Raw genomic sequence first — 22,320 nt, 5'->3', positions numbered from 1 at the left:
GTGATAACACATTCAATACAAAAATTGTGTCAGAAGATACACAGTGTCCAACTTCTATAAGACCAGGTGATGATCTTGCTGCTTTGTGTCATTGTAAACAAACAATGCTTCAATTTATATTCTAGTGTGGAGGTTTTGGTGAGTACCATACATTGCACGATTTTCATATGTGTGTGTGCAAGCGCTGAGCGTAAACGAATGGTTTTGTATTTTTCAAGTGTCAAGTTTCTATAAGACCAGTTACATTTTCCGTTGTTTTAGTTGTATTGATGAATAAATCTGGGAAATGCCGAAGGGAAAAATGCTCACGGAGAGAGAAGAAAGACAAATCGATGCATTTCACCAAGAAAATATTGGTATCAGAGAAATTGCCCATCGGATTGGATGATCCCATCAAGTAGTACTCAATTATTTGGCGAATCCTCAACGATACGGTAAGAAGCAGAGAGCGCTACGTAAATCGAAGCTTTCTGACTGGGATAAGCGGGAAATAGTTACAACAGCTTCGAATACCTCAAAATCGCTCATGCAAATAAATTAATATTTAAATTTAAATGTTACTCGGGAAATGATTCGTCATGTTTTGGTAAAAAATCCTCACATAAAGAGGGCTTACAAGGTTAAAGCTCATCTTACATCATCTCACATCGGAAGACGTCTGAGGTTTGCCAAAGCTCACATGAACCGACAGTGGGACATGGTATGTTGTCACAAAGAATGTTTCCAAAAGAATACATTTTGCTATATACCGTAACGAAAAGTTCTTCAACGCATAGGTTATCTTCACTGACGAAAAAAAAGTTCAATTTGGATGGTACTGATGGTTTCAACGGGTACTGGCATGATTTACGGTAGAAGGAACAGTATTTTTCTACCAGGAATTTTGGTGGAGGCTCGTGCATGTTTTGGGCGGGATTCTGTGCAACCGGAAAGTTCAAGATAGCTTTGGCAAAACTAGATCATTCAAAGCTTACATACATGTTCTGGAATCCTTTCTTCTACCGTTTTTGCGTGGATATCGTCACAAAAAATTCACATTCCAGCAAAACAATGCTACTATTCATACCAGCAAGGAAACTAAGCAATGGATTAAGGACCAAAAACTTAATTTTTTGATTGGCCGGCTCGCACTCCAGACATGAATCCCGTTGAAAATCTGAGGGAGATTCTTGTATGCAGAATCTAAACTGAGGGAAAACGGTACACCATGATTAAAGAGCTAAAGGTCGCAACTTCGGAAACATGTAACAATATCGAGAAATCCGTTCAGCAGAATTTTGTAAATAGTATTCCAACACGAATTTTTCAGGTTACTAGCCGGAATGCCAAGGTTGCCAATGTAAATCAGCCTATCGTTTTGAATTTTTCATTGATAATACTCATGATTTTTTAAATGGTCTTATAGAAACTGGACAGTTGAAATTATTATATTTAAGCACAATAAATAAACAAACAACTCTTTTAAACAAAATTGACGTTAAATATACTTTATTCTAAGCATTCAACAATGTATGAATGTATCTTGTTGAAATTCTAGCTGTTTATGTTGCAACGAAATAGAATCAGGGTGGTCTTATAAAAGTTGGACATAGTGTAATTCTATATTATAATGGGAATATAGGAAAATTTATAGGTTACCTTGGGGTAAGGACAACGTTCTTGAAGTAATTAAAAAACGCCATTTATTAATTTATATTCAAATTTTAACAATTGATAACTGCCTTCGGGCCGGCTCATCTGATAGAGAGTAGTTTGTCTCGTATTCAGATGTCGACACCGCACAGTTTTCATTGAAAATATCGCCACTAGACGGCAACACTGTGCATCTGTCATCGCGGATAGCCATGAAATATTCGCTTATTTTTCTTGCACGTGGCTGGACGTTAAAAAGGTTCGATCGAGAGTTTTATTCAAAAAAGTTTTTCTCAAAATCCTTTATTCGCTGTAAACAGCGCAGACTCGATTATATACAATCTCCGATTTCTTTTCACTGTATGTAATCGAATCCTGTATATAATCGTGTCAAAAAAATATTTTTTATTAGTTTTTTATGTATATATTTTTCGTTTATTAAAAATGAAAGGTAAATTTAATTTTTGATTCATCCCCTTAAACTCTGCTTCAAACTCTGGGAGATCAGAGCGATACTGAACATACTCAATTGAATAGCCTATAGTTGCGATTGTTTCTTTGGTCGGGTTCCTTCTCGAATCATGTTCGCTATACACAATACGCTACAATATATAGCGGATTCATTTCCATCCACTCGTGTAGAGTTGTCATGAGCGGTACAACCTTTGGCTCTTGTTGAATAATCAGTGGACTGCACAACCTTCAGCTCGTGCATCTGTAAAGAGTGTGTGTATGTATTGCCGCGACTAAGTAAAAGTTTATCGATCGGATAGGAGGGATATGAAACGGGGACACAACGAAGGAAACATCATTAAACGTTGACATCGGCGTTTCTGAGGAACAGGTATAGACGAATCAGGATCCCGGCTACCTAAGATATCCCGGACGGGGATATCCGATTGTCTGCCTTGTGCTCTCAGTGCTCTAGAGAGCTGAGAGCGAGCAACATGGAACCGGATACACGACCAGACAACATGCTCGATGTCGTGGTAGCCATCGCCACAATCACAAAGATTGTTTGCTGCGAGCCCAATGCGATAGAGATGCGCGTTTAGGTTGTAGTGATTGGACGTAAGCCGAGATATGAAATCACGACCTACATTCAATCCCTTGAACCATGCACTCGTCGAGACCTTAGGGTAAATCGTGTGTAACCAACGACCGAACTCATCACCACTCCACATACGCTGCCAACTTACGAGCGTATACTGACGAGGAATGTGGAAAAATTCATTATAAGCAATTTGCCTTTCAAAAAGTGTGCCTTCTAAAGCGCCCACCTTAGCTAGCGAGTCCGCTTTCTCATTCCCCGGAATCGAGCAATGAGAGGGAACCCATACTAAGGTAATCTTGAATAATTTTTCGACCAAAACACTCAATAGTTGTCTTATTCTAGTTAGGAAATAAGATGAGCGTTTATCAACCTTCATTGAGCGGATTGCCTCTATTGAGCTGAGACTGTCTGAAAAAATAAAATAGTGGTCGATGGGCAATGTTTCAATGATCCCTAATGCGTAATATATCGCACCCAGTTCAGCGACATACACGGAACAAGGATCTTTGAGTTTGAAAGAGGCACTGGAATTTTCATTGAAGATGCCGAAGCCAGTGGACCCGTTTATGAATGAACCGTCAGTAAAGAACATTTTATCAGATCTAACTTTCCCATATTCTGCCGAAAATATCGGCGGAATAGAATCGGAGCGTAGGTGATCTGGGATTCCATGGATTTTTTGTCGCATGGACAGATCAAAAATGACAGAGCAATTGCAGAAGTAAGGGAAGCAAACTTGGTTGGAGATGCCTGGTGAAGGGTGCACGTCGTGTGTAAGGTACTCATGGTATAAAGACATAAAACTTGACTGAGGAGTCAGTTGGAGTAGATTTTCGAAGTTATCAATTACCAATGGATTCATGACCTTGCAACGGATGAGAAATCTGTAGGATAATTCTGTGAACCGAAGAGTAAGCGGGGGTACTCCTGCCAAAACTTCGAGACTCATCGTATGTGTCGAATGCAAACACCCCATGGCTATACGCAAGCAACGATATTGTATCCTCTCCAGCTTGAGAATATGAATCCTGGCAGCTGATCGGAAGCAAAAACTGCCATATTCTAACACTGACAATATCGTTGTTTTGTACAACTGAATGAGGTCTCCTGGATGGGCACCCCACCATGTTCCGGTTATTGTTTGGAGAAAATTGATTCTTTGCTGGCATTTCTGTTTCAAATACGCAATGTGTCTCCCCCAGGTACATTTAGAATCAAAATATACACCCAGGTATTTGAAAAACATAGAGTGTTGGATCGTTTTGCCGGATAGGTAAAGCTGGAATTGGGCGGGTTCGTGTTTCCTAGAAAAAACGACCATTTCAGTTTTCTCCGTAGAGAATTCGATACCCAGCTTGAGGGCCCACGTGAACAGATTGTTCAGGGTATCTTGCAACGACTTTTGCAGAACGACGGGATTAGTTCCCGTGATGGAAATAACTCCATCGTCTGCAAGTTGTCTCAGCGTGCAGTCTCTAGTTAGACAATCATCCATATCATTGACGTAAAAACTGTACAAGAGGGGGCTTAGGCAGGAGCCTTGTGGTAGGCCCATAAAACTGCAACGAGAAGATTTCGAGCTGCCATGAGAGAAAATCATGTGCTTTTCTGACAGTAAATTGTACAGGAAATTGTTGAGAATTGGTGAAAGTCCACCATTATGAAGCTTCTCTGAGAGAATTTCCATGGAAACTGAATCAAATGCCCCTTTGATATCGAGAAAAACGGAAGCCATTTGTTCTTTGCGAGCAAATGCGATTTGGATTTCAGAAGATAGCAGCGCGAGACAATCATTTGTCCCTCTGCCTCGGCGGAAGCCAAACTGCGTATTTGACGGCAAATTGTTTGTTTCGACCCACTTGTCCAAACGAAGTAGAATCATTTTCTCTAACAATTTACGAATACAGGATAACATTGCAATCGGCCTATACGAGTTGTGATCGCAAGCCGGCTTGTTGGGTTTCCGTATGGCTATCACTCTCACTTGTCTCCAGTCATGCGGGACAATATTCAGCTCCAGAAACTTGTTGAACAAGTTCAGCAAACGCTGTTTTGCCAAGTCGGGAAGATTCTTCAACAAGTTGAATTTAATCTTGTCCGACCCCGGAGCTGAATTGTTACATGAGAGAAGGGCAATTGAGAATTCCACCATCGAAAAATTCTCATAATCGCTTTGAAGTGGAATGTCGCGTACGACGTTTTGTGCAGGAACGATGTCGGGGCAAACCTTCCTTGCAAAGTTAAAAATCCAACGGTCAGAGTATTCCTCACTTTCGTTTGTATGGTTCCAGCCACGCATTTTCCTAGCCGTATTCCAAAGAGTGCTCATAGCGGTCTCCCTTGACAAACCATTGACGAACTTCCGCCAATATCCACGCTTTTTTGCTTTAATCAAACCTTTTAGTTTGGCTTCTAGAGCTTGGTACTTTAGAAACCATTCCACTAATCCAGTTTTCCTGAATTTTTTGAAAGCGGATGATTTTTCAAGGTAGACCTTTGAAATCTCCTTGTCCCACCAAAGTGATGGAGGACGACGTCGGAAAGTGGTAGCCGGTACACGTTTCTTTTGAGCTTGAAGTGCGCTTTCGTTAATCAAACTCGATATAAAGTTATACTCTTCGAGTGGAGGAAGTTCATGCATTGAAACAATTGCTTCAGATATTATTTCCGCAAATGTTCTCCAGTCAATATTCTTCGTGAGGTCATACGAAACATTGACTGACTCACGAGAGCTTGATTCATTAGCGATCGATAAAATTATTGATAGGTGATCACTACCGTGGGGATCTTGGATTACCTTCCACATGCAATCCAGGGATAACGAAGAAGAGCATAGAGATATGTCTAGCATGCTTGCCCGTGCAGGAGGGTTGGCTATTCTGGTTTCTTCCCCAGTATTCAAAACTGTCAATTTGAAGTTGTCGCACAGATCATAAATCAAAGTGGCACGGTTGTCATCGTAGAGTGATCCCCATGCTGTTCCATGGGAGTTAAAATCACCTAAGATTACCCGCGGCTCCGGCATTGCCTCGATAGTATCAAAGAACTGATGGCGGCCTACCGTAGTTCTGGGAGGGATATATATCGAAGCAATGCAGAGGTCTTTGCCATTGATTTGTGTCTGGCAAGCAACAACTTCAATGCCTGTCATCGATAGGAGAGTGACTCTATAGAAGGAGTGACATTTTTTAATCCCCAATAGTACGCCACCAAACGAGTCATTTCGATCGAGGCGAATAATGTTGAAATCGTGGAAATTCAGCTCATCGGCTGAAGAAAGCCATGATTCACCATGAAGAACCGCTTAAACCAGGAGGTACTTGCTTCGGTCTATTCTCAGCACGTTCGATTCGAGTTTTCATTCCAACTTTCGGTTTTCTTTCTGGGGAGTGATGGAAAAGAAGTAATTTTTCTTTTCCTGATGGCACCCTGCGATGTACCGGAACTTCCTGCATTGGGAGCGTCAGCAACAGGCTCGTCGTTCTGCAGAATGGAGTAGGGATTGTCCTGAGTCGTTGGAACGGGACTCTTAAGGGGGGAGGGCTGCCATATAAATTGAATACAAATTTATGCATAACACGAAAACTACTCAAGCAAATGGAACCAAATTTGGCATTAGAAGATTTTGGGGGGCATGAAACGTATCTGTGAATGTAAATAGACACTGTAAATAGGCACTACTCCCCCCTCTCTAAGAAGGGGCTGCCATACAAATGAAGCACAATTTTTTTCATAAATCAAGTACTAATTAAGCTAATAGAGCCAAACTTTGCATGTGAAAGTTTTAGGGGACACGAAACGTTTCTATGGTAAATAAACACTCCTCCCCTTCTCTTAACTGCCATACAAATGAAGCATAAATTTCTGCATAATCAAGCTAATCAAGCAAACGAAACCAAATAAGGAGGCTTTAGGGGGCAAGAAACGTTTCTATGGTAAATCGACATTCCTCCCCCTCTCGAAGGAGGAAGGAGCTGTCATATAAATGAAAATGAAAAAAAATTTTGCTGCATAACTTGAGAGCCAATCAACCAAATGGAGCCAAATTCGATCTGTGAAGGTTCTAGGGGGCAATATTTGTTTCTATGCTGGCCCGACGCCTCCTCTCTAAGGGGGATGCCAAAAAATTACTCCTCTCTAAGGGGGATGCCAAACAAAATAACACAAAATTCTGCATAACTCGAGAGCTAATCAAGCAAATGGAGCTAAATATGGCATTTGGAAGTTTTAGGAGGAAATGAATGTTTCTATTGTGATTCGACACTCCTCCCTTTCTCTCAAGGAAAAGGCTGCCATACAAATGAAACACAAACTTCTGCATAACTCGAGAGCTAAAAAAGCAATGGAGCTAAATTTGGCTAGTGAATGTTTTCAGGGACGAAAAATGTTTCTATGATGGTTTGAAACACCTTCCTCCTCTGAGAGTGGGGGAGGGGTTCCTATACAATCAAAACACAAATTTCTGCATAACTCTAAAAATAATAGAGCAAATGGAACCATAATGGTAATGGAATGGTGAGGATTTTACAGTACAATAAATGTTCCTATGATGGTATGACACCCCTCCCTTCTCTGGAAGGGGAATGAGGATCCCATAAAAATATCACACATGTTTCAACCAACCATATTCGAACCAAACATGACTAATGGAAATTTTCGTAAACACTGAAAAAATGGGAAAATTCGGAATTTGAATTCCCATATGTTATTTGCAAGTGATTGAATGATCTTGAAGGAGAATTGTGAATATTATATGAGAATATCATAATGACGAGTTTTTGTAAAAGTACTAGGAAATTTATAGTAAAAGGAAATTGTCAAGGGTCAACTAGAACGTTGAACGTTTGCTTATTAACATATTAGGGACCGCTCACGAGTTTTCTCGTGTCCGCGTTCCTTCTGTTACGGATGGATCACGAAATAACCCGTATTTTTCTACACATCATGGTTGAATGCTTGGTCTGCCGAGAATTCTAACAAGTCCTACCGACAGCTCGCCTTCGTCTCATCCACACCGAAAGAATCGATCTCATTCGTGGAATCCGACAAATAAAGCGTACAAATTTCCCTCAAAACGTGCGGTCCCAGGCGGATGTTTTACAGATTTCTTTGCGGTCCTTAATGTGTTAGAAAAACGTTTTGAAAGTTTTCATAACAAAAAATCCAATCTGGGCGGGACGAAGTTTGTCGGGTCAGCTAATCATAATATAAAAACTTTATTATGTTCACTAGAGTGAATCTTGCATCAACCCGGCTCAGTAAAGTACCAACATCACTTGTAATAATTATAAATTATTGGGATTTTCAGGGTGTTACCCTGCATGTTATGGTATACCACTGCCAAACAATTTTGATATCCCAGGTCCTAAAGATTTCTAGCAATTTATGATGGCTTCAAGCAGAATATGTAGTGTTCCGCTTCTGGTAGTAACCCTCAACTTTGATTTTGGCATTTGTAAATTTATTTTTTTTTCTATATTAGAATGTATGGCAGTCCTAGTTTGCATACTATCCTGATGGAATTGTGCGAACAACCGAAAAATTTAACTGAGCTGAAGATCAGTGTTGCCACACGTACAGATTTATCTGGAAGGGTACAGATTTTTTTCGTTATTTTTGGTACAGATTCTGTACGGTACGAAGTACAGATTTTCGTGAGAAAGTACAGATTGGTACCGATTTTTTCCGTATGCGAAATTTCTTACATTTGAACAAAGCAACATTAAGGTACATGTCGATTTTTACGTTGCAGTATCGCTTGGTGCGGCTGATCATAAAACTATTTACAACGCAATAATTTATCAGTTTCGTTAGGAATTTCTTACAAGGATCGTCTGAAAGAATTCGCATGTTACGATGCGACCGTGATGACGGAGATTTCGAATTACGTAATGCGCTTGATAAAAATCCCTGACTATCTTGAGCATTTTCTGAGGGCCATATATAACTATATATATCCCATAGCCGAAAAAGGATTAAAGAATTCGATGTATTTCAGGAGAAACGTGTTTCAAGCGTTTTCAAGGTTCTACGATGGGAATATACAAGATCTGGAGAATGATCCGTATCATAAAGGTAAAATTACTCCGTAAGGAAATCACAGTTTCAGAAGACGAGCATGCGCAGGATTGGTGGACAGAAATTGGATGCCTAAAAAGTTTATGTGTCTTGGCCAAGCAAACCATTTGTCATGACAATTGTCATGCGAAAATGCGTTAACAGAATAGAAACTGAGAGAGGTTGGCGTCGACATCATGCCTCATACCGTATGTTTCTATTCTGTTTTCGCATTTACGCATGACAATTGTCATGACAAATGGTTTGCTTGGTCTTGGCCTAGGGACACGGACGGGTTCTTGACACAGGACTGTGATTGTGTGTAGTAACTGCATTCGAACTAAGTTTTTTCATTGTTCAAAATCTGTATTTTTTTTCTCTTTTGATACATCAAATGGAAGCCCTGAAAAAAACCGTTTCATGTATGATTTGTATCCCTGAAGCCTAAGTCAAATAAATCTATGACTACAGAAATATATTATCGATGAAAATAGCATTTTCTCATTCGTCGCCGCGTTGTCCGGAACATTGTTTATAATAACTAACTTTATAGCCCGGTGATGTATATTGAGTATTCTATGTGCTATCTTGAGAAGTTCGTGTAACTGCTGTAGTGAATTGATCTAATTGGGAGCTAAGTTCTGCTTATGTCTAGGAAAGGGAAAGGAGAATTGGCATCTGCATTCGAGGAAGTGAAGCGGGTTCCTTAGGAAGACATATATAGAGAGCATAATATTAAGATCGGCGCAGACAACTGCTAGTTTCTCTCTCTCTCATTTTGATTCCGAAGCATGAAAAACAATTCACCGAGCTCTCTTTTTGCACCTTCGAAATTCTTGCCGTTATCCGGATGCAGGTGCGTGGGTGTTCCATGATGGGAAATGAATCGGCGTAGTGCGGCGAGGAATCCTTTGGTCGAAAGATCGCCGACTAGCTCAAGGTGGACAGCTTTTGTCACGAAGCAGACGAACAGGCACAGGTAAATACCTGATTTCCGATTGAACGAGCCTTGAAACTACCAAGAAAAAGCTTTCGAAGCTTCTCGAACAATCGATCACGCTGGAGAATCACGATGCCCGAACAGCAATGGCGCCTCCAATAGGTCCTCGTACCGTCCAGCGAATCGCGATGGCCTCCACCGTAGACCGAATATCCTGGTCACGGCACCACTCTTATATGTTGGCGCTTACCAAACAATCCTTCTCCTTGGTATCCTACATTGTGTTCTTTTTCTAGATTTTCTTCCAAACTTCACTATTTTTCTCCTTTCTATTTTCTTTCACTTTTATTTCGCTTTCTAAAAATCGTCCTATCTGGTTGAGAATCTGTTTGCGAATTGTCTGTCAATTTATTACAATATGTAAATAGAAATCAGCGGCGAAAATGCAGGGTTGCCAGATACGCTGTTTTTTATCCCTGAAATCGGGCGAAATTATGTTGCTGCATGGGCATACAAACGCTTTGCATAGTGGGTCATCAACATGCCTATTATCGGTAAATGGAGCATAATTCTTTATACGCATCAATTCGCATTGTGAGCCAATGCCCGAATTTAGGCAAAAAGATTGCTCGTTGTGTCGGGGAGGAAAGCGAGTGGTTAGTGCAATTGGAAGAAAACATATCCAGTTTAATCGTCAAATTGTTGACTTTTTTCACTATACCACTGTTGATGTTACAATCAAAAAAAAATGCTGAAAAAATTTCCTGTCTAATGGTATATAACACAACATATGTCGCAATAACGTTTTTGAGTAAATGCGTTTGAAAACACTTAATGAATCGTTACATTTTTCGTAGAGTGACCCCCTATATAGAAATCAAATACAAAGTCCTATGTCAAACGAATCGGTTCAGCAGCGATACGATGAACGTTATTTTGAGATCAGAAGATTCGATCAAACATCGTGGTGGCAGCTCGAAAATTTTCATAAATGATAGTATGCAGTCTAGATTCAGAAAACCGATGTATAAATATCATCAAACACAAGAATGACTTGCAAGTCTAACTGTAGTATTTGTAGTAAATAAATGAGTATTTTTTCATGCTAATAAAATATTTTTTTATACTACCAATATTTCCGATGGTGCAGATTTTTGGAAAAAAAAGTACAAATGAGAAAGATTATGATTTTAACCCCTCTGGTACATATTAAAATGTGGCAACACTGCTGAAGAGCTGTTCCAAATGATCCCCTCACTTGTAAGAGCTGAATGACTCGGAGTCGCTCACCGTGATAAGCTGATTTGTCCATCTCTAATAGGAATTGTCTCGAAGGCATTACTAGGAGCGCTAAAGGTGATGACTATGCAAAAAAGTTCAGTATCCATAATTCGGTTGGAAAAGAATTGAACCAGAAACCCCTGATATTTTATGTGTAACGCCACAAAGGTTCAGTCGCCAAAAAGATTCACCGATGACTACAGATTTGATTGTCGTGAATGTTTTCAGATATACTATATGCCTAGAATAATTTAATTTTTCATTGCTACAAATGTCATAACATTGTATAAAACAATAAGGTGAAGTTTCACTGGAGTGATAAGTTTTTCGTTAATGAACAACAAAACTGATTGGTGTTCCTATTTCTCCATCAATGTTATACTAAAAGGCGAAATTATTGGTTTTTTATTCACGTGACCGAAGAACAAAACACGTTGTTAACGATCGTTATGTTTTAAAAAGGCTAGGAAGGCTTCTGAAGGATGGTCACAGAAACGAAATTGAAATTAGGCGTTATATTTCTAGCCTAACCTTCATGACAAACAAATACCATATAAGTATGATTTTGATTCAATATATGATTGTAATGTATCAGACAATATAAGTGACAATAAAAGAAAAAATGCCTTTACCTTTGCAAAAAAGTCAAAAATATTCCCTCGGTCGATGATTTTAAATCATGCCAGCAATCATTTGTATTCCTGTTGCAAACGAATCACCTCACAGCTTCGTGGTAAGAATTCGAGACAAATCCACCGGCATTCCGTAAATAATTCACATCACTGCAACCAACGGTCGGCACTTTATTGCACTTTATTCATAGTTGGTTCCCCACAGCCTACACATTTGCTTTGTTTCCACGCGCGCTAACTTCGACAGTGCCAATATCCAGACCATGCACTCGCCCCACACACATTAATTCAATTCCTGGTGGTAGCTCAAGAAGGAAATTCTGCCATTTGGCGGCACAAGCATAGCAATGACACCACGAATAACATTCTACTTCCACGTTCACCGTATCACTTGGGCAGCATCCGACTAATCCACGTCGGTTGTTTCCTTTGAACTGCTGGGCGGCTATGTCGTTACCGTTGAGATTCCGCGCGGCTTTACACCACATTCACAGAGACGAACCCGCTGACCACCGCCAAGGCTCCAAAACGCATATAATTTTTATGCAACGCGGGAAAAGGAAGTGCGCGCAGAAAATGTGTCATTAATTAAACGAAGTACTTTCATTAACGCGCACATACACAGACCCACACACACACACATGAACATGGATGGTATTCAAGTTGAGCCGACGACACACTTTACGATCGCACTTTCTCACAGCTTCCCGGTAGCCTCTGGATAAATCATTCTTTAACACTCACGTGGTCGATTTTTTTTCGACATTTCCTTTGCGCTCCTATTCTGCTTCCCAGACACTTTCTTTCGCCCCGGGTCACACAACTTGTTTCCGAAGCAGGTCAAATGACGGCCACAAAACAAGCAAGCCGGAAAACACCTGTTGACACGAAATCACGAACTGCGCACCTGAACGCCACGACGATTTTGGCGTTTGCTCGCACGATCACGAATCATTCACGTAGTAAGTACAGGTAGGATAAATCTACACATTCTAGCAAATTACGGCACAAACAGGTTGTTATATTTTGTTGGTTCCCCCACAAAACAACCTTTCGAATAGCGCAAACCGTTGGCGCGATCACAACTGACACAGGTTCCGCGACCAGCACCGTGTCGAAGCTCAAACCAGACTGGAAGGCAATGTTTCGACCTGGCGGCAAACGCTGAGAACCAGTTCTTCGCTCTCTCCATTCACGGCGGCATGTTTACCTGAACCGCACTCTCACCCTGGGCACCTCGCAGTGTTGCTAGAAAACGAGACACCTGGTCACTGCGTTGTGAATCGTCGCCAGTTGTACCAAAGGCATGGTATTACATACTAGAATAGGTCCAACTGAAACTCCAAATTGAGTTATAATCATAATGTTCGAAACAAGAAGGTGGCATGGCTACTGGCATCCCTGTCCACTGTCACCGAAGGCACAAGAGAACCGTTCGCGTACCGTGAGAGCAAGAAGGCCCAACATGAACCAGAACGGCAACCACATCATGTACCGAAACAAACCGGTTTTTTGTGCAACTTTCTTTTGGCGTTTGGTCACCTCGCATTCGCTTCGTTCACCATTTATGCTCGGTTTTGTTTACCTTCTCCCATTTTGGCGTTCACCAGTGGTAAAATGCGCCCTCGCACACCTGCACAATCGACCGGGCGGGATGAAAACGTAGAATGAATGAGGTGAGGCAATGGTTGAGAATGCTGGCGTCAGATGTGGGGGAGGGGGGCTTTTGTTTTCCGCGGATGAATACTTTCCACCGCTGCGGGTTTGATGAATTCAGAGCAAGTTTACCAACACTCGTGGTCCGTGGACCGCCCGTCCTGCGATCTGTCGTGACTACAGGCGTGAGGAAACCGGTTTCGAATGTGCCAAATGTAGATCTTGAGCAATCCGAGTTTTCGCGATTGAGTGTTCATTCATGGTTCAATACGTGACAGGAACCGTAGCAGGTAGGATTCAGTGGACAAAGTGTGACGACGTGTTTCGGTGGTTCGAATATTGGTGAATCATTTTTAGCAATTGAGGATAGCAACAGCATCCACACTCAAAAAATTATGTTTTGAAACTGATGCCAATGCTTATATTGCCAGTTCTTCAGTTATTTTCTACAGTAGTCCATATTCGCTTATGTTCTGTTATTTGAAAATAATATTTACTGCTCTTTGCGTCATAATCTGCATAAATCAATGAAATGTATTAGAGCTAGCTAAAATCACAATCTTGGGTCAAAATCAGATAGTGTCACATTTATCCGAACGACAGCTTTTCAAAAGATATTCATCCGAATGAAACGTTTACCCGAATGAGCATTTACCAGAATGTGACATTCACCCGAATGTGACTTTTTCCCGAATGCAACAGTAACCCGAAAGTAATATTTACAGCTATATTTAATTAGGAGTTTTTTTTAATATTTAATCCTGATAAGCGTCATTGAAATGATAATATGCATACTCGTGCATTGAGTGGTATCCAAATACTCGTATATTGCGTGGGTAGAGCAAGAACGAGAAAGAGCGGCCTTGCGTTTTTCAAATTTATCCAAAAGATCTATAGTTTAACTTGTATGTCAATCTCTTCTCTATCTATATATATAAAAATCTCGTGTCACGATGTTTGTTACCGAACTCCTCCGAAACGGCTCGACCGATTTTGATGAAATTATACTCAAAATACTTGGTAGGTATGAGAATAGGTTGTAAACTATATATGATACCGGTAGGATACCGATAACCATACATTTAATACCGAATAGGGTGGCTCTATGCAGAAAAAAAGATCTGGATTTTTTTTTTCAAAAAATTCACTTCATACCATAGATATAACCTTAAATTTTTTACCCCAATTCCCTATTTTTAATTGCGATTTTATAATTTTTGTGTCAAAAATATTCTAATAATTTAACCGTTGTTCGTTTTTTCAACAGAACGAATTTATTTAAGTTGTTCAATGACTGATGGCGTAACGCCCGCTTCATTGAACATCCATCTACAAATACACAAGTAACATCAATTCATCTAAAGCAGGGAGCATCTCCGACGAGCTGGAAGCCTTTTTGAATGAGCACAATGAGTTATCGAAATTCTTCAAACCACATTTGCTCGGATTACAAAATGACAATCACGCTATCAACCCTGATAAAACATCAGCTGGAGAGCACGTGTGTAGATCCAAAGCACAAGCGCTGCTGGAATCATGATAGCACGGTGACACGAGAAATTTAATACGAAGAAAAAACAATAATCTGGAATTGCGTTCATACGACCCTCGCTATGTTCTTCTTCAATGGCACTAACGTTCCCAAGGTTTGCCTTCTCAACGTAGTACTACTTGCGTCATTTGTATTAGTAAATAGTTGAGATTTCTATGACGAACAATACGCCTTGAATGTATTCTGGAGTGGCAAGCTCAAGAATACGCGTGACTACAGTGCAAGTCAGAAGGGTTTCTTTAACGAAAAATCTCTTGCATAAACATTAGACCAACGAGACCCCGTCACAGATACTTAATTCATTATGAACATCATTTCTCATTTTTATTTAATATTTATGAACATGCGACGAAACAAACAGAGGGCGCGCTCGATGGATTTTTATGTTTATCATATGGTGATTTGACATGGTCAAGAAACGCCAATTCAAGATATAGTAAGCTGTGCCAACAATTTAAGGTCGACCTATACCCGAAGGTAGAGATTGAACGACTGCAATGCTTACTACACAATCAACAAAAGCGGTGCGAGGAATAATACATTCACTTGCGAGACACTATCATGAGCAACGCCGACACAGCTTTAGTTATAGCCAGGCCAAAGCGCAATGCATTGTCATGATATTGCGCGTGTGTTCAAACACAAAATGAAGTTCGATCGTATTCGTCCCCACATATTGTTGGTTGTATTCTGTTGAATGGAAAAAGCGCAATTTTGCATTCTGTTCAAGCTCAAGTCCAATCGAGTTGAGCAAATGTGACAACCTTGCCACGCAATTCGACGTAAACAACATTGGTCTCCATGTTCCATTTCTATGAAGCAAAAATAGTAATGGTTTTTCGGGTGGAATAAACACGCAAAATTTAGCATTCAAACACATTCAAAACAAGTTTAGCATCCAAACGAAATCGAATAAAAATTTTCATTCAAATTTCAACAATTTAAAATTATTTCCGGAATTATGCCGATCAGATAGAGAGTAAATTGAACCACAAATACGGATGACTTATTTTGACCATTGTTTCGCGACAAGGCGAACGAATTTAAGAGTGTAAAAGTTGATTTCAATCGAATTGTAAAATCCGATCACTCATATGCATATATGAATATTGAGTTCTACAAATCGGTGAAGAGTAATAAAAACATCCATGAATAAAGGAAGCAATATGGCTGTGTTTCAAACTTAGATTACCGATGTGAATACTCCTCGATTGAATGACAACGATAAAATAACGCGATTCCAAACAGACCGATTAATCAGCTCCATTGAAGTTAGCTGGCGTATCGCTGTTTTCCAATTTATGAACGAGACCAAGCTGTTATAAACTAAACCTTGTTGAAAATCACATGCACGTATTTTCTAACAAGGAGACAGCAATAAATATTTCATTTTTTCTAATTTACGACAAACTTATATTACTTTTTTCAGTTGACGTTTAACTTTTAAGAGATCAAACATGTCAGTTACGTTAATGAAATACACCAAGAAACATCATATAACCTTTCGTTCAAATCATTTAATTCGTTTTTTATCGGTCACATTCGATTTATTTTAAAGATCGTTCAAATATTCAAACACACTTACAATACATTTGTGTGTTTTATTCAACACCCAAAATATTCACTAGAAATAATTTATTTGGCAGAACAACGTCTGCCTGGTCAGCTAGTATATATATAAAAATCTCGTGTCACGATGTTCGTGGCCGAACTCCTCCGAAATGGTTCGACCAATTTTAATGAAATTATACTCAAAGAAGTTGGTAGGCATGAGGATAGGGTGTAAACTATATATGAGGGGCTTAGAATGAAAGGGGTGTAAGTGATTTGATCGATTTCTCTACATCGACTCTCTCTTCTGGTCATAACTTAGCGGCAAATATATTCCCAGTTGTATTTGACAATGTGGAAGATAGGTCAGAACCTCATCTATCGGATTCTATAGCGAGCTTAAATTGGAACTTTTTTGCAGTTGAGTTATTAACTAAATAAAAAGTTGATGATGAGAAAATGATCAAGTCACTTACACCCCTTGCATTCTGAGCCCCTCAATTCTGTTCGTTTTCCAAACTGATCGTATTTATTCACGTTGTTCAATGACAAATGGCGCTTCGTTTGCTACATGGAACTTCCATCTGAACATGCGTAAGTAACTTCAATTCGCCTAAAGCCAAGCGCATTGCCGGTGAGCTGGGAATCTTATTGAATGAGCACAATGAATTATTGAATTATTCAAATCACATATGCTCGGATTGCTAAATTACAATCACGCTATTGTTCACAATCCTGATGAAGACACTGGAATTATAGAAGGCAATTGCACAGCGAAGGGAGAAATTGTGATTCAAAGAATAAACAATAATATGGAGTTTATCGGTGACAAACACCGTTCATATGAAGCTTTTCACCTTCTTCTTCAATGGCCCTAACGTTCATCTTCTCAACGTAGTATTACTTGTATCATTAGTACTTAGTTGAAATGTTTATGCTAAACAACACGCCTTCAGTGTTTGGATTTCGATCAATATCGAATGATACACAATGTGTCATGCAAGTGACCTCTCACGAACATATAACAAAATATGAGTGGATCATTCAGATACTTGTATGAATGACAAATGGAAAATATAATCCCTTCCCTTAGCTTCTATCGAGCTAAATAATCATATAGTTTGCACTCCCTTGGACTTAAAAATCAAGATCTGCTACATTAGTTGAATATGAATCATTCGCTTTGCGTAGTCCGTATGATCCTGCTGTTTCATGATGCATGGAGAGGTTCGATATGTATATGTTAGAGGCAAAGAAGAAAGTAAACTTTCTGCACCAAAAGCGTACATGATGGTTTTGCTTGCGTGCTGGTGTATCATGAAGTGCGAACCGATGCAGAGTTATCTCGTTCTCTTTTGTGTCGTGATTTGTAGCACGTAACAACAAAAGAATGCCGTTAGTGGAAATAATTTCTGTATGATCATATTTGAACGAACGAAAGCGATTTTTCCAGTGACTGGATCAATTGGCAAACACTGAAAACAATATAAAAGGCTTTTGATGTTTGAATAGAAACAACAATATTCTATTCTCTGTTTAAAGATAAAAAAAACTCATATAGATAAAGTAAATAGATTGAAAAACATCGATTCGGCAAAGATCAATTATCTGGTACCGATTTAATCAGTGAATCGATCCCTAGGAAAGTCAAGATAGATCTTTTTCTGAGGATCGCCCAATCCTAGTTTCCAGTTCTCACCCGTTCAAATAACATTTCATCATATGATCATCGTGGAGGTGTGGAGTAGAGGCATTTGAGACTAATGTGCCGGTTCCCACTCTCGCTGATCCCATTTGAGAACAAAAAAAAAATTTTTTAATCGCATATATTTCCTCAATTCGTTTTCTCCTTTTTTATAGAAATAATCTCAGTGTGTTTTGTGCTAATATTCAACAATTTTCGTTCGTTTCTGAAAATTTATGCAAAATATAACTGTTGTCTCGTATTTTCACACCAACTTGCTTAAGATTTTGAACTGTACATCAATGGTAACGTGGAATCATGAAAACCTGATTATGGCACTGCTTGTGTTGTGGGGGAATGGGCAAAGGTTTTTTTTGTTATTTCTGTTCTTATGTAGCGTGATCATTGTTACAATCTTCTGCTGGAAAGGGCCACCCCGTGTTCGCAGTTCTGTGCTGCTGTTGTTGTGGTGTTTGATGTCTTTACCAGAGCCCCGATGAGAAGCCTCCGGGTGGGATGCGGTTTGTGTTGATTTCCGCTGCATCGCCAGATTTGTATCCTTCGCCGGTCACCGGATTACCAGACTCTATACATCCACCCCTAGAGCTCGGCTTCCGCGGCTTGTCTGCGTAGTCCTCGATTCCATGGCCGGTAACCGGGTTCCGCTGAGCAAATCGGGGAGAGCGGGGCATCGTAGATTGGGACGATGATGATGACTTCTGTCCGTTGCTGCGGCCGTTAACTTTGGTGGCACCGATCGGCTGGTTGCCCATCATGTGTGGAGTGGAAGGGCGATCTTCGTCGCCAAACAGACGGTTGTGCGAATCCTGGCGCTGGATAGTACGGCGTGGGGTGTCACCATTTTCAGTTCGCTGTGCTTCCGGAACGGCAAAGACGTTAGATTGCATTCTGTTTTTGTTCATGCTGCGATTTCCTAAATGAAGAGACGACTAGCTTCACTAAATGTTTCGTTTCGTTTTTGTGGGCACGAAATTTCGCAATTACGGTGGATAGGGATACTTATGATGTACTTGGAAGATCAGCTGTGTATGTGAAAAGCAAATAATCTGTCAGGTGTTACAGCATCGTCTACTCGGATGACCTGACCGTTTGAAAACAAAAATTGTTTTTTCGCACGTTTTTAATGACCGTAATTAAATAAAAAATATTTTTTTATTGGTTCATGGAATAGATCCTTTTTTCTCCTTCTTTACATGTTGCCTCTTTGTAAGAAAAGTGAAAAAGAAAAGCGTACAAAAACAGGTTTACTGTACATCTAATACAACCTGTTTTTGTGAGGCAACATGTCTCAATGTACAGAAAGACAAAAAAAAAGAAATCAAACGTTGATCACGAATGAAATGGATTTAGGTTATTTTCTTAAAGAAACTTTTTCATGCGGTCCTTATCCACCGCATAAAAAAAAGTTGTTTTTAATTGTGTAACGAAAACTATTTTTTAATGCTTCATAGCGATTCCTATCCCTCGCACTAACAGGTTTGCTTGTATATAGATTCATTCGCATCAAATTTTGAATAAATCGGTACAGTAGAACTTGAGATATCGTGTACCGTAATGCCTCAGAATCAGTGTTGCCACACGTACAGATTCAGCTGGAAAGGTACAAAGTTTTTCGAGTTTTTCGGTACAGATTACAGATTTTGGTCCTGAAGTATAGATAGGTACTGTTTTAAATCCTAGAAATCGTTTTTAGGTCTCTACGAAGGGTATTTACAAGAGTTAGAGAAAGAATAATGTGTCCAACTCGCTCTGTGATGCATGTTTCTATGATGATGCGGAAACACGCATGTGCATGATTAGTGGACAAACAACGGATCCCTGAAGAGAATTGAATTTCACTCGCATTTTCGTTTTTTCGAATTTGCGATGCTTCGAAGACTCGATTTAATGTTTTATCATATGTCTCTCTTCGGTAACCGTCAAACGATTTTTTTCTGATTATAAAAACAATAAACTAAGCCCAAAAATTGGTTCAGAAACAACACGATCCAAAATTAGCATTCGTGGGGATGCACCAAACTTTGAATAACTGATAGTAAGCAATCTAAGTTTAGCAAGACTATGTATAAGTAAAGGGCGAACACGAAATTATTGCGACACCGAAAATGTCATGCCAATTTTCTTATAATGTTTAAAATCAAACCAAAATTTTAAGGTATTTTTCTACATATATTTACATCAAAAATCAAAAGAAAAGTTAATCGATGGAGCCTTGAGTGTAAAATTGAACGCATTTTCGCTTGATGCCCTCCATCAAAGTCTTTGCAGTGTCATCCGGTACCAGTTTCTCAGTTTTTTTCCGTTTTCTTAACATGTCCTTCTCGTCTTTGACTGTCTTCTTGCTCTTCCGAAGTTCCCGCTTCATTATTGCCCAGTACTGCTCCAACGGGCGCAGCTATGGTCAGTTTGGCGGGTTCATGTCCTTTGGAACATGGACAGAATTGGCCTCATACCACTCCAGGACACTTTTAGAATAGTGGCATGATGCCAAATCTGGCCAAAATAGCGGAGCTTCGTCGTGCTGCTGCAAGAACGGCAAAAGGCGCTTCTCGAGGCACTCAGATTTGTAGATCACGCCATTTACTGTGCCCTTTATCACGAAAGGCTCACTCCTCAGTTCGCAAGAGCAGATGGCCTGCCAAACGAGGTATTTGGAGGCGAACTCCGACATTTTCTTCTTCTTAAATTTGTCGTCCACATCGAACTTGCTCTTGCCGGTGAAAAACTCCAACCCCGGAATTTGCTTAAAATCGGCTTTTATATACGTTACGTCGTTCATCACACAGCAGCCATATTTTGTCAGCATCTTCTCGTAGAACTTCCGTGTTTTAGCTGTCGATTGTTGCCGCTCATCGCGGTTTGGGAAGTTCTGTACCTTGTATGTATGTAGTCCAGCTCTCTTCTTTGCATTCTGGACGTAGCTCTGCGACATGTCGATCTTTTTAGCCAAATCACGGCTTGAGACGTTGGGATTTGCTTTAATCATCCGCTTCACCTTTCCCTCCGTCTTTTTGTTCTCCGGTCCCGGTTTTCTTCCAGCTCCTTTACCGTGGTCCTGTCTTGATTACAGAGTACAAAGGAAAGACGACTTGTTCGGTTGACGGTATAATTCAATATGATTTTATCCTAGTACTTAGTAATACATGGTAACTACGATTGGTTTGCTTGTTGACAGGTCCAACGTCAACCGCTCCTGGAACCGCTTCAACACTCTGGAGACGGTTGAATGGTGAATGTTCAGCATTTTTCCCAACTGCCGGTGCGACAGGTCAGGATATTCCAGGTGTTTGGAAAGAATTTGTTCTCTCGAGTCGCGTTGGTTCACCTCCATTTTCGTTGAATCGAAAAACACGACTTCGAGTTTGACAGCATGTAGACAATACCCGTCAATGAGAAAATGTACAAAATTTGGTTGATTTTTACCCAATGGTAAAAAAGTTATGCCCTGTTCAATGTGTCGCAATAATTTCGTGTTCGCCCTTTATCATGTAACAGATGAGAAAATTGAAGTTTAAGTTATATATATTATACTAATGAACCAGTTTTGTCTTTGCAACCAACATTTTGATGGTACAGATTTTCGGTACAGATTTTTGGAAGAAAAAGTACAGATGAGAAAGGTTTTTTACCCTTCAAAAACAGATGAAAATGTGGCAAAACTGCTCAGAATCCGGATGGCTTTTTAATCCGGACACTTGATCATTATATTCAATATCATCACAAAATCAAAATATCATTGGCATGCTCAATAGATGCGATTGATAGGTACTATTGAGACAGTGTGGTGTCAGAAATAGTACCTACCTTGCTGTGGGCAAAAAAATGTCTAAAAATAAAAAATAAAAAAAAAGAAACAAAAAAAGCGAGATAATTTTCACAAAGAAATGCTGCTGACAAAATGTATCCGGAATTCAAATAATGAATAAAAAATGTCCAGATTTTAAATTACAACACAGTTAAGAAATTTTCAAATTGATTTTGTGATTTTGTGATGATTTGTGGATGATTTTGTGATGAATGATTTTTTGATGAATGATTTTGTGAATTTATGTGATTCATATCTTACATGAATGCCCTCCAATCCTGTTGGAATGGTATTGTTTCATGCTATGCTATAGCAATATTTCTTATCAGTCGATGTTTTTTTATTTTTTTTTTTATATTTTTTATCAGTCGATGTAATCCTTACGAATGCCTGAGTGTCCAGAATTTAATTATTTACTATATAGTTCTGATTTTCTGAAAGTTACAAATATGGCT

At 39.6% G+C, this 22,320-nt stretch overlaps 2 protein-coding genes across 3 annotated transcripts in view; both read right to left on the bottom strand.

Moving 5' to 3' along the window:
* LOC129767553 (cadherin-99C) overlaps positions 1-12,714 on the bottom strand; it is a 442,929-nt gene extending 430,215 nt beyond the window's left edge. For both annotated transcript variants that reach the window (XM_055768573.1, XM_055768599.1), the window contains exon 1: positions 11,597-12,714. The gene's annotated coding sequence lies outside the window, so the exon portion shown is untranslated. The remainder of the gene's footprint in view (positions 1-11,596) is intronic.
* Positions 12,715-18,521: 5,807 nt separating this feature from the next.
* LOC129780666 (microtubule-associated protein Jupiter-like) lies at positions 18,522-18,947 on the bottom strand. Its single transcript, XM_055789136.1, has one exon. It carries the CDS (start codon positions 18,945-18,947, stop codon positions 18,522-18,524), a length of 426 nt encoding a protein of 141 aa, XP_055645111.1.
* Positions 18,948-22,320: the final 3,373 nt, after the last annotated feature.

The sequence above is a fragment of the Toxorhynchites rutilus genome, chromosome 1, assembly GCF_029784135.1.
Source record: "Toxorhynchites rutilus septentrionalis strain SRP chromosome 1, ASM2978413v1, whole genome shotgun sequence".
In the NCBI taxonomy this organism is placed as follows: domain Eukaryota; kingdom Metazoa; phylum Arthropoda; class Insecta; order Diptera; family Culicidae; genus Toxorhynchites; species Toxorhynchites rutilus.
The sequence above is the reverse complement of the archived record's forward strand: the minus strand, read 5'-3'. Positions and strand labels throughout refer to the sequence as shown.

Bases quoted from the DNA above. Each gene is read 5' to 3' on its own strand.
- LOC129780666 (XM_055789136.1), bottom strand. From the start codon at position 18,947: ATGCAATCTAACGTCTTTGCCGTTCCGGAAGCACAGCGAACTGAAAAT.